The sequence below is a fragment of the Coregonus lavaretus genome (assembly GCF_964263955.1).
Source record: "Coregonus lavaretus genome assembly, chromosome: 8".
Lineage (NCBI taxonomy): Eukaryota > Metazoa > Chordata > Actinopteri > Salmoniformes > Salmonidae > Coregonus > Coregonus lavaretus.
Genome location: NC_139995.1, coordinates 53,713,665 through 53,727,176, shown reverse-complemented (window position 1 = coordinate 53,727,176; position 13,512 = coordinate 53,713,665). Strand labels below are relative to the sequence as shown.

Below are 13,512 nucleotides of genomic sequence, written 5' to 3'. Positions count from 1 at the left end.
TTATCGTTTTGGCAAGTCGGTTAGGACATCTACTTTGTGCATGACACAAGTAATTTTTCCAACAATTGTTTACAAACAGATTATTTCACTTATAATTCACTGTATCACAATTCCAGTGGGTCAGAAGTTTACATACACTAAGTTGACTGTGCTTTTAAACAGCTTGGAAAATTCAAGAAAATTATGTCATGGCTTTAGAAGCTTCTGATAGGCTAATTGACATCATTTGAGTCAATTGGAGGTGTACCTGTGGATGTATTTCAAGGCCTACCTTCAAACTCAGTGCCTCTTTGCTTGACATCATGGGAAAATCAAAAGAAATCAGCCAAGACCCCAGAAGAAAAATTGTAGACCTCCACAAGTCTGGTTCATCCTTGGGAGCAATTTCCAAACGCCTGAAGGTACCACGTTCAACTGTACAAACAACAGTACGCAAGTATAAACACCATGGGACCACACAGCCGTCATACCGCTCAGGAAGGAGACGCGTTCTGTCGCCTAGAGATGAACGTACTTTGGTGCAAACAATCCCAGAACAACAGCAAAGGACCTTGTGAAGATGCTGGAGGAAACAGGTACAAAAGTATCTATATCCACAGTAAAACGAGTCCTATATCGACATAACCTGAAAGGCCGCTCAGCAAGGAAGAAGCCACTGCTCCAAAACCGCCATAAAAAAGCCAGACTACGTTTGCAACTGCACATGGGGCCAAAGATCGTACTTTTTGGAGAAATGTCCTCTGGTCTGACGAAACAAAAATAGAACTGTTTGCCCATAATGACCATCGTTATGTTTGGAGGAAAAAGGGGGTTGCTTGCAAGCCGAAGAACACCATCCCAACACAAGCACGGGGGTGGCAGCATCATGCTGTGGGGGTGCTTTGCTGCAGGAGGGACTGGTGCACTTCAGAAATTAGATGGCATCTTGAAGCAACATCTCAAGACATCAGTCAGGAAGTTAAAGCTTGGTCGCAAATGGGTCTTCCAAATGGACAATGACCCCAAGCATACTTCCAAAGTTGTGGCAAAATGGCTTAAGGACAACAAAGTCAAGGTATTGGAGTGGCCATCACAAAGCCCTGACCTCAATCCTATAGAAGATGTGTGGCCAGAACTGAAAAAGCGTGTGCGAGCAAGGAGGCCTACAAACCGGACTCAGTTACACCAGCTCTGTCAGGAGGAATGGGCCAAAATCACCCAACTTATTGTGGGAAGCTTGTGGAAGGCTACCCGAAACATTTGACCCAAGTTAAACAATTTAAAGGCAATGCTACCAAATACTAATTGAGTGTTTGTAAACTTCTGACCCAGCTGTATATATATATATATATATTTGTATATTGCCAAAGCAACACGTTGAAACCTTTTCTCCTATTCCCTCCTTCCCTCCCTCCTACCTTTCCTTTCCTTCTCTCTCCCTCCAGGCCTCAGCTGCTGGTGTTGGTCAGTACAGACGTGGAGCAGAACGTGGAGCAGCCTCGTCTGCTCTCGCTGACTAACCAGCTGAAAGCAGGCAAAGGGCTGACCATCGTGGGCACCGCCTTAGTGGGCACCTATCTGGAGAACCACCCCCAGGCCCAGCGGGCAGAGCAGGTTAGATACCAGGCAGATCCCATGGCATCCCACTGCATATCACACAAACAGCACTACTCTCCGATCTGGACTAATTCAGACTTGATCCTGTGGCGCTGTTCTAAGATTCACACTAGCGTAGCACTTAGAATGAAGCCGTACTTACAGTCAGTGTTACCACTGTCTATTTCACCTTTATCTCACCCTTCACCTCATGGGCAAGTCGTTGACCCTTTAAACCCTTATTGATAACATTGACATACTGTTTTACCTACTTCATATGTACAGTGGGGGAAAAAAGTATTGAGTCAGCCACCAATTGTGCACGTTCTCCCACTTAAAAAGATGAGAGAGGCCTGTAATTTTCATCATAAGTACACGTCAACTATGACAGACAAAATGAGAAAAGATAATCCAGAAAATCACATTGTAGGATTTTTAATGAATTTATTTGCAAATTATGGTGGAAAAATAAGTATTTGGTCAATAACAAAAGTTTCTCAATACTTTGTTATATACCCTTTGTTGGCAATGACACAGGTCAAACGTTTTCTGTAAGTCTTCACAAGGTTTTCACACACTGTTGCTGTTATTTTGGCCCATTCCTCCATGCAGATCTCCTCTAGAGCAGTGATGTTTTGGGGCTGTCGCTGGGCAACACGGACTTTCAACTCCCTCCAAAGATTTTCTATGGGGTTGAGATCTGGAGACTGGCTAGGCCACTCCAGGACCTTGAAATGCTTCTTACGTGTTGTGTTTGGGATCATTGTCATGCTGAAAGACCCAGCCACGTTTCATCTTCAATGCCCTTGCTGATGGAAGGAGGTTTTCACTCAAAATCTCACAATACATGGCCCCATTCATTCTTTCCTTTACACGGATCAGTCGTCCTGGTCCCTTTGCAGAAAAACCTCCCCAAAGCATGATGTTTCCACCCCCATGCTTCACAGTAGGTATGGTGTTCTTTGGATGCAACTCAGCATTCTTTGTCCTCCAAACACGACGAGTGAGTTTTTACCAAAAAGTTATATTTTGGTTTCATCTGACCATATGACATTCTCCCAATCCTCTTCTGGATCATCCAAATGCACTCTAGCAAACTTCAGACGGGCCTGGACATGTACTGGCTTAAGCAGGGGGACACGCCTGGCACTGCAGGATTTGAGTCCCTGGCGGCGTAGTGTGTTACTGATGGTAGGCTTTGTTACTTTGGTCCCAGCTCTCTGCAGGTCATTCACTAGGTCCCCCCGTGTGGTTCTGGGATTTTTGCTCACCGTTCTTGTGATCATTTTGACCCCACGGGGTGAGAACTTGCGTGGAGCCCCAGATCGAGGGAGATTATCAGTGGTCTTGTATGTCTTCCATTTCCTAATAATTGCTCCCACAGTTGATTTCTTCAAACCAAGCTGCTTACCTATTGCAGATTCAGTCTTCCCAGCCTGGTGCAGGTCTACAATTTTGTTTCTGGTGTCCTTTGACAGCTCTTTGGTCTTGGCCATAGTGGAGTTTGGAGTGTGACTGTTTGAGGTTGTGGACAGGTGTCTTTTATACTGATAACAAGTTCAAACAGGTGCCATTAATACAGGTAACGAGTGGAGGACAGAGGAGCCTCTTAAAGAAGAAGTTACAGGTCTGTGAGAGCCAGAAATCTTGCTTGTTTGTAGGTGACCAAATACTTATTTTCCACCATAATTTGCAAATAAATTCATTAAAAATCCTACAATGTGATTTTCTGGATTTTTTTCTTCTCAATTTGTCTGTCATAGTTGACGTTTACCTATAATGAAAATTACAGGCCTCTCTCGTCTTTTTAAGTGGGAGAACTTGCACAATTGGTGGCTGACTAAATACTTTTTTCCCCCACTGTATATACTGTATTCTAGTCAAGGCTCATCCTATTAAACTACTGCTGTGCACACCTTTATTTATTTATTTTATTTAACCAGGTAGGCCAGTTGAGAACAAGTTCTCATTTACAACTGCGACCTGGCCAAGATAAAGCAAAGCAGAGCGATAAAACCAACAACAACACAGAGTTACATATGGAATAAACAAAACATACAGTCAATAACACAATAGAAAATCTATATACATTGTGTGCAAATGTAGTAAATTATGGAGGTAAGGCAATAAATAGGCCATAGTGCAAAATAATTACAATTTAGTATTAACACTGGAGTGATAGATGTGCAGAAGATGATGTGCAAAAAGAGATACTTGGGGGCAAATGAGCAAAATAAATAACAATATGGGGATGAGGTAGTTGGGTGGGCTAATTACAGAGTGGCTGTGTACAGGTGCAGTGATCGGTAAGCTGCTCTGACAACTGATGCTTAAAGTTAATGAGGGAGATTAGAGTCTCCAGCTTCAGAGATTTTTGCAGTTCGTTCCAGTCATTAGCAGCAGAGAACTGGAAGGAATGGCGGCCAAAGGAGGTGTTGGCTTTGGGGATGACCAGTGAGATATACCTTCTCTATTAATATACTGTCTATACACACCATTATATAAAGCGTTTATATACACACTGAAGAAAAATATAAATTAAACATGCAACAATTTCAAAGATTTTACTGAATTACAGTTCATATAAGGAAATCAGTCAATTTAAATAAATTAATGAGTCCCTGCCATCTGCCTGGTACAGTTGATACTGGGATTCATCTGTGAAGAGCACACTTCTCCAGCATGCCAGTAGCCATCGAAGGTGAGCATTTGCCCACTGAAATTGGTTATGACGCCAAACTGGTGAGGATGACGAGCACGCAGATGAGCTTCCCTGAGACGGATGTGGAGGTCCTAGGCTGGCGTGGTTACACGTGGTCTGTGGTTGTGAGGCCGGGTGAACGTCTGGCCAAATTCTCTAAAACAACGTTGGCGCGGCTTATGGTAGAGACATGAACATTCAATTCTCTGGCAACAGCTCTAGTGGACATTCCTGCGGTCAGCATGCCAATTGTGCACTCCCTAAAAACTTGAGACATCTGTGGCATTGTGTTGTGTGACAAAACTGCACATTTTAGAGTGGCCTTTTATTGTCCCCAGCACAAGATGCACATGTGTAATGATCATGCTGTTTAATCAACTTCTTTATATATAACACACCTGTCTGGTGGATGGAGTATATTGGCAAAGCAGAAATGCTCACTAACAGGGATGTAAACAAATTTGTACACAACATTTTAGAGAAATAAGCTTTTTGTGTGTATGGGACATTTCTGGGATCTTATATTTCAGCTCATGAAACATTGGACCAACATTTTACATGTTGCATTAATATTTTTGTTCAGGATATATATATATATATATATATATATATATATATATATATATATATATATATATATAGTGCCTTCAGAAAGTATTCAAATCCCTTTACTTTTTTCACATTTTGTTGTGTTACAGCCTTAATTTAAAAGGGTTTAAATTCAGTCAATAAGAATTCAACACCTTTGTTATGGCAAGCCTAAATAAGTTTAGGAGTAACAATGTGCTTAACAATTCTCATATTAAGTTGCATGGACTCACTCTGTGTGCAATAATAGTGTTTAACATGATTTTTTCATGACTACCCCATCTCTGTACCCCACACATACAATTATCTGTAAGGTCCCTCAGTCGAGCAGTGAATTTCAAACACAGATTCAACCATAAAGACCAGGGAGGTTTTCCAATGACTCGCAAAGAAGGGCACCTATTGGTAGATGGGTAAAAAGAAAAAAAGCAGACATTGAATATCCCTTTGAGCATGGTGAAGTTATTCATTACACTTTGGATGGTATATCAATACACCCAGTCACTACAAAGATACAAGCGTCTTTCCTTACTCAGTTGCCAGAGAGTAAGGAAACCACTCAGGGATTTCACCATGAGGCCAATGGTGACTTTAAAACAGTTACAGAGTTTATAGGAGAAAACTGAGGATGGATCAACAACGTTGTAGTTACTCCAAAATACTAACCTAAATGACAGAGTGAAAAGAAGGAAGCATGTACAGAATACAAATATTCCAAAACATGCATCCTGTTTGCAATAAGGCACTAAAGTAAAACTGCAAAAAAATTGGTAAAGAAATTCATTTTATGTCCTGAATAGAAAGCGTTATGTTTGAGGCAAATACAATACAATACCTCACTGAGTACCACTCTTCATATTTTCAAACATGGTGGTGGCATCATGTTATGGGTATGCTTGTCATCGGCAAGGACTATGTTTTTTTTTAGGACAAAAATAAACGGAATAGAGCTAAGCACAGGCAAAATCCTACAGGAAAACCTGGTTCAGTCTGCTTTCCAATAGACACTGGGAGACAAATATTCACCTTTCAGCAGGACAATAACCTAAAACAAAATGCAAGATATACACTGGAGTTGCTTACCAAGACGACATTGAATGTTCCTGAGTGGTCTAGTTACAGTTTTGACATAAATTGTCTTGAAAATCTATGGCAAGACTTTAAAATGGCTGTCTATCAATGATCAACAACCAATTTGACAGAGTTTGAAGAATAAAAAATAATAAAATGAGCAAATATTGTACAATCCAGGTGTCCAAAGCTCTTAGACTTACCCAGGAAGACTCACAGCTGTAATCTCTGCAAAAGGTGGTTCTAACATGTATTAGATATTTCTGTATTTCATTTTCAATAAATTGGCAAACATTTCTAAAAACATGTTTTCACTTTGTCATTATGGGGTATTGTGAGTAGATGGATGAGAAAAAAATGTATTTAATACATGTTGAATTCAGGCTGTAACACAACAAAATGTGGAATAAGTCAAGGGGTATGAATACTTTCTGAAGGCACTAATATACTCTGACAGTGCTCGTTCGGATATTTCTTACTAAACATTTTTGGGATTTCTGTGTATTGTTTTTGTATTGTTAGGTATTACTGCACTGTTGGAGCTAGAAACATAAGCATTTCGCTACACCTGCGATAACATCTGCAAAATATATGCACGTGACTAATACAATTTGATTTTATTGAGATGTCTGTGGCTTAGTTGGTTCCAGAAACCTTACTCTCTCCTCCCTTCCCCTCCCACTCACTCTCTCTACCTCCCTTCTTTCTCTCTCTCACCCCCATCTCCCTCTCCACCCCCCCTCCCTCCTCCAGTCTATGCGTAAGCTGATGGAGACAGAGAAGGTGAAAGGCTTCTGCCAGGTCACCATCTCGTCCAACATGCGTGACGCCACCTCCCACCTGCTCCAGGCTAGTGGGCTGGGCGGCCTCATGCACAACACGGTGCTGGTCAGCTGGCCGCGCAACTGGAAGCAAGCCGATGACGTCCAGACCTGGAGGGATTTCATTGGTGGGTCACAGAGGGGGTCAACAATGAATGGTCAATTGAAATGGGGGGTACAGGAAGTTAGAGTGATAGGAAAAACAAAAGTGAGCGTTATTGATCTAGGTTATTACTGTATAATTACCATTTTACCTTTCTAAGTAAATTCTGAGTAATTTTGGTACCGTAAAATGAAGAATCAGATCTGTCTGTTTGATTGAAAAAATCAGGATCTTTGGGGGAGGTTGTTGACATATCATCAGAAATAATGCTTATTTTTTTAATTTCTGTCCACAATATCAATATGATCACTATAATCCATATACCACCTATACAGGATGAAGTAGATTTTCCATAAAGGTTCTTGAGTGATGATCAGACTCAAATGAGATGAACCCCTCCCCCCTCCCCCCTGTCCTGTAGAGCTGGTTCGGGAGACCACGGCCGCCCACCTAGCCCTGCTAGTGCCCAAGAACATCGCTGCCTTCCCGTCCAATGGAGAGCGCTTCTCCGAGGGCCACATTGATGTGTGGTGGATCGTCCACGATGGAGGCATGCTGATGCTGCTGCCTTTCCTCCTGCGCCAGCACAAGGTAGGCTGCCCACCACACGCCCTCCCTGAGACATGGGTCGCATTGCTTTGAGCATGTTTTATCTTCCTAATATTGAGTTGAACCACCCCACCCCCTTTTGCCCTCAGAACAGCCTCAATGCGTCGGGTCATGGACTCTACAAGGTGTCGAAAGCGTTCCACAGGGATGCTGGTTCATGTTGACTCCAATGCTTCCCACAGTTGTGTCAAGTTGGCTGGATGTCCTTTAGGGTGGTGGACCATTCTTGATACACACAGGAAACTGTTGAGTGTGAAAAACCCTGCAGCGTTGAAGTTCTTGACACAAACCGGTGCACCTGGCACCTACTACCATACCCCATTCAAAGGCACTTCAATATTTTGTCTTGCCCATTCAATCTCTGAATGGCACAAATACACAATGTCTCAATTGTCTCAAGGCTTAAAAATCCTTCTTTAACCTTTCTCCTCCCCTTCATCTACACTAATTAAAGTGGATTTAACAAATGACATCAATAAGGGATCGTAGCGTTCACCTGGATTCACCTGGTCACTGGTCAGTCTATTTCATGGAAAGAGCAAGTGTTCTTAATGTTTTCTATACTCAGTGTATAACTAGTCATGCACTCCGTTATATAGTAAAGTGCAATGTACAGATAAAAAACTATGGTGCAGAGCATTCGTCAGCGCATTAACTAATCAATATGCATCAGAGGAGACTGGTGGGAGGAGCTATAGGAGGACAGGCTCACTGTAATGGCTGGAATGGAATAAATGCAACGGTATCAAACATATGGAAACCACGTTTGACTCTGTTCAAATTATCCAATTCCATTCATTACAATGAGCCTGTTATCCTATAGCTCCTCCCACCAGCCTCCACTGATACGCATGCTATGGCAGTTTCTATAGTGTACCTAATCATGAAGGTTCTAACCAGATTACCGTAAAACAGGTTATAGATGAGCAGATTACAATGCTCTTTCCTGCCGACAGGTGTGGAGGAAGTGCAGGATGCGCATCTTCACCGTGGCCCAGATGGACGACAACAGCATCCAGATGAAGAAAGACCTGACCACCTTCCTGTATCACCTGCGTATCGATGCCGAAGTTGAAGTGGTGGAAATGGTAAGGCTCCATGTCTGTCCATAGCTGCTTCAGGTGGGATGAAGTCCAGTGTGTAATAACAGATATACAGTATGTACCTAAAGGGGTTGCTGCACGGACCTACAGGTGAAGCTTGCTTAGACAAGCCATTGAACATATAGTTGGTACACTGAGTTGGTTTAATCCATAATACTGTTTCTCATAGTTACAAATCTGTTTAAATATACAGTACAAATATATTTTTTTATTTACATTTTAGTCATTTAGCAGATGTTCTTATCCAGAGGCGATTTACAATTAGTGCATTCATGCTATCCTTATGCATGAAGCTGTTGTTAAAAAAAGTGCATCTTCCATGTAATTTCCATGCAGTGCTGCTGTCCAACCCATAGACTGACTAAACCTCTATAAAAAAACAAGTTGTCCATACTACCTAACCTCTTTGGTATCTGTCCATCCTCGATGTTGCACTAACCCAGGCCTCTCCTCTCTCAGCACGACAGTGACATCTCAGCCTACACCTATGAGAAGACCCTGGTGATGGAACAGCGATCGCAGATCCTCAAGCAGATCAACCTGACCAAGACCGAGCGAGAGAGAGAGGTTCCGCTTTAGAAATATAATTACTAGAACGGCAAAAGGCCATAATTCTAGTTCTATGGTTTTACATTTACCACACCGCTACTCCATCTTACTCCACAACACAATGCCATGTCTGAATTAGAATCCCAGACCCAACAGCAGTGACTAAGGTCTGGGATAAAAAATTTAAAAAAATCCTAACATATCACGAGGCAGACATGCCAGAACGTCGCAATTCAAAACCAAAGTTTTCAGGCAAAACCTGCAGTGGTTTTAGTGAAGGTAGTTGAAGAAAACTAGCCATTAAAGATAACCTCTGATCTCCATCTTGCTAGCTGCTAGTTTGTGTCCTGGAGATGTGGGCAACAAACGGACAAGGCAGTGACGTAGGCAGTGACGTAGTTCCACTAACTAACTATGACTTTAATTACAACTAAGACATAAGAACGAAAGGGAACACATCAAACAGTATTGCTTCACCCGAAAGTGATTGAATTGTCTACATTGACAGACAGTGTTTTGAAAACGTCAACGTTCATAACCTTGTTTTGTCTCCATGCAGACGATACAAAACAACGTATCAATCATATTGTGATGATATTAGCACTCCTATGCCTGATTCACACAGTAGGGCCGACCCAAACCCAACTCTCATTGTCCTCTCCAGCATGGTTCCAGCAACTACGATGGATGCGTAACCAGGCCAGCTCAGTACAGCTTGGCTCAGTTTGGCTCAGTATTGTGAAAAGGATACTAGCTGCTTCATTCAGCCCTTTGTCTTCCTTTCGCAGATCCAGAGCATCACAGACTCATCCCGCGGATCCATCCGGCGTAAGAACCCGGCGGTGGTGACCACCCAACTGAGTGTGACCGAAGAACAGCCCGGGGCGAGCAGCAAGGTGGAGAAACCCGAGGAAGAGGTTGGTACTGATACTGTCCGGTCAACCGAGCCACATTCACTCTAACCAGCGTATACTGTATAATTAAGAATTCCTGCTACGAGGCCAGTGCCTGCGCCAGCAAAGACTTGGAGAGCAGAGCAGTCAGTTGACTTGTGAGTGGTTGTTATGTGAGGTGTTGAAATATTAGGTCGTCAGTGGTTTTGACCGTGGTGTAGTTGTTTTTCAGACTTCCTTAATTTTTTATGCTATGAGGAAAAATGCAATCAGGCATGGTCTAGGAATGGCTAAGGGGCTGGGGTTGTGAACCGCTGGTGTTGACATTGAGGTCAGCGACCCTGAAGTAGTGGATTTTTAAACTTCCAACTCACTCTACCAGTGTTTTTTAAATGTTTTTTTATTAAATTTTTTGCTGTGAGGCATTCAGGGAATGGTTAAAGGTCTGGGGTTGTGAACTGATGGTGTTGACCTGGGAGGTCAACCACTTGCAAGAAAGTACCAGACTTATTGTGAAGTGACTGGATAAGTCTGAGGAACAATTTATTTTGCACAGGCAAGACTCACACAGGCTCTCGACTAGTCACAGTGTTTCATGGGATACCAGGAAATGCATCGTAGGCCTGTGTTGTTCGTATGTGTAACATTAGGGAAAAAGACAGAAAAAGTATTGTCTGCCTGTGAGTTTCTGGCCTTCCATTAAAAGTCATAGTAAGGTGAGTAGGCTACAGATGTGTTGGTTCAAACATTCCTTTCCAGACATACTTTTTAATCAGCCCAACTGTATGACTGACCTCCAAATGTAAGGCCTTCTTGATAATGTCTCTCTCTCTCTCCCTCCTCTGACCCTCACACTCACTCTGTGGTTCCAACTCGCCTCATCTCACCTCGTCTCTCCCCCCCTGTCTCGTGGTCTCAGTCTGCCTCTGTCGCTGTGTCCCCTCCCACTCAGGTCCAGCTCATCCACGACAGCACCACCCCGACCAGTCCCGCCACCCCCCTGTCTCCAGCCACCGAGGGGGGGGCCCAGACCCCAGGGTCTGCACAGGTCCAGATGACCTGGACAGAAAAGGCTGACGGCGAGCCGGCCAAGCCTCCTGGCACCTCCACGCCGGAGGGCATCAAAGACATCTTCAACATGAAGCCGTGAGTGTGGTTTGGCAAAACTGGTATACTCCCATGTTGGAACAGAAAGTTCCTGAAGAGTAACATTCTGATTGGCATTCTTCTCATCTTGGGACATTTGGTGTCAAAATGGCAGCAGTTTAAATTCAACATCTTAAAGTGATAGTTCACTCAAAACAACTTTTAGTGTGCATGTCAACAGTCAAGTTTTCACGATAGAGCACTGTCAGTACAGAAAAGCTGTGCGTTTTGGATTCTCTCCTTTAATCTTGTGTTTCTCTCCTTGCCATGCTGCAGGGAGTGGGAAAACCTGTAAGTATTTCCGTAGCGCAAACTTTACATAAAACTGTGGTCTGGTACATATACCTATACATTTCCTCTAGAATTTCATGGATCAACTCAGCATAGCACAAGTTGATTATGTCTTGAGTGTTCTGAATGAAAAAGTGAATGCATAAGTGATAGAATGAATGAGTGAAAGAGTGACCATTTGTTTTAGCTGTTTGTGAATTAGTAGCCTGAAGAGGTTGCTGTTCCACAGTTTGTTTTGCTGAACGCCTAAAAATAATACTGCATTATGAACAAATTAACCTTTGGTTTGGAGCTTAGTAGAGACCATCTTGTTTTTTCCCACCAGAAACCAGTCCAATGTGAGGCGCATGCACACGGCACTGAGGCTGAATGGTGTCATCGTGAAGAAATCCTCAGAGGCCAAGCTGGTGCTCCTCAACATGCCCGGGCCGCCCAAAAACCGTTCTGGCGACGAGAACTGTATCCTTCTTTCTCCATCTCTCTCTCTCTCTCTCTCTCTCTCTCTCTCTCTGTCTCTCTTTCCAGCAGTGGTCGTCTTAGAACAGACAAAAATGTATTATCACAGGCATACAATCTGTTTGTTCTCATGTTAGGGTTTAGGTAAGGGGTTTGGGTGAATGGACAAAATCGTATTTGTTGTTAGTGTCTGAAGTTGGACTTGACGTCCAATTTTACACTGTATGGGGTAATAACTAAACGTTGCTTTCACACCAAATGACCATCACTTTAATGAAGTTAGCACTCCCATGGTATGTTTACAGAATAGAGAACGTGTTACGTCAGTGGTTCCCAACCTTTTTCGGTTACTGTACCACCAACTGAATTTTGCTCTGCCCGGAGTACCCCTGAAGTACCCCTCGTGCATTTTACCAGTAGGCCTATGGTTTCATGAGTCTTCTCACCCCTAGGGGTCCTAGTACCCCTGGTTGGGAACCACTGCGTTGCATCATTTTCACACAGCCGATGTGCCCATAGAAGCTGTGTCACATGCCATTACAAGTAAGTATCTGTCTACTAGTAAAAGATAGTATGGTGCTAGAGGTGCACCTGTTAGTTGTTTTCCTTAACGCTCTCTCTCAGACATGGAGTTCCTGGAGGTCCTGACGGAGGGTCTCAACAGGGTCCTCCTGGTTCGCGGTGGCGGTCGTGAGGTCATCACAATCTACTCTTGAGAGAGCAGACCTCCCCCCCCCGAACCCCTTCATCTCCCGAACCCCACATCTCTCAAACTCCACATCTAGAAAGAACACCCCCCTTCCATTTGTTTTTCTAAGACACTCCCCTCACACCCAAGCAATAGACCAGCTCACCTCGCCTCTCTCTTAAGTTATCTTCTGTTTGCCTAACACACACACGGTTTAAATAAGTTCGCCCCATACACTTCCCTATGAGCACAAGAAGTTGAAAAGACGTATTTTGGGCAGAAGAAAAGCTGAAAATACGTATTTTTGGTTTAAGAAACGCTGAAAATACGTCTTTTGGGTCAAAAAGATGCTGAAAATACGTATTTTGGGTTGTGCTCACTGGATTTAGAGCTACACCTTACTCTTCCAGGCTTTTTCCGGCCCTATATGATGTCAGAGGTAGCTGCTTTTAGCCTCATATCCAATATAACAGATTCTCAGAGACTTGTCCTCCCCCTCTTCGTGGCCCAAATAACTTATAAAGGAAAGGTTCAGTCCACTTCCAATTCAGCCAGCAAGATTATCAGTCAATACTGTGAAATGAAATAGCGTGAGATTGCACCTTCTGCTGAATATTTTGCAGCTAGACATCACTGCCCAGCTCCACCCCCTTTGTGTTATTCATATCTGCCTTTTGGTCAATCCACTAGTCACTCGGCTATGGAGTCAAAGGATACAGACGGTTAGGTGAGCTGGGGTTGTTCAGTGTGATGTTTGTGCCTGTGTGTTTATGTGTCACATTCATCCGATTGTGGTTTGTTTTTACGAGGGGATGTTTTAGAGTGCCATCGATTTGGAGTCACCTACCTGTCAACATGGAGTAAACTTCCAAGACTGAACAGTGGAGGATTGAGGATGTTGACGTTGTGTAGCTAGTC

At 43.2% G+C, this 13,512-nt stretch overlaps 1 protein-coding gene across 1 annotated transcript in view; it reads left to right on the top strand.

Annotated features, from left to right (window-relative positions):
• LOC311134091 (solute carrier family 12 member 5-like) overlaps nucleotides 1-12,622 on the top strand; it is a gene marked incomplete at both ends in the record, with an annotated part of 287,008 nt that extends 274,386 nt beyond the window's left edge. Inside the window, 10 exons of the mRNA XM_084167681.1 lie at nucleotides 1,425-1,593; nucleotides 6,689-6,884; nucleotides 7,281-7,450; nucleotides 8,425-8,556; nucleotides 9,031-9,138; nucleotides 9,909-10,037; nucleotides 10,966-11,159; nucleotides 11,436-11,450; nucleotides 11,776-11,909; nucleotides 12,531-12,622. Of these exons, the coding sequence (XP_084023807.1) occupies nucleotides 1,425-1,593; nucleotides 6,689-6,884; nucleotides 7,281-7,450; nucleotides 8,425-8,556; nucleotides 9,031-9,138; nucleotides 9,909-10,037; nucleotides 10,966-11,159; nucleotides 11,436-11,450; nucleotides 11,776-11,909; nucleotides 12,531-12,622 (1,339 nt within the window). The remainder of the gene's footprint in view (nucleotides 1-1,424; nucleotides 1,594-6,688; nucleotides 6,885-7,280; nucleotides 7,451-8,424; nucleotides 8,557-9,030; nucleotides 9,139-9,908; nucleotides 10,038-10,965; nucleotides 11,160-11,435; nucleotides 11,451-11,775; nucleotides 11,910-12,530) is intronic.
• Between the last annotated feature and the right edge of the window lie 890 nt (nucleotides 12,623-13,512).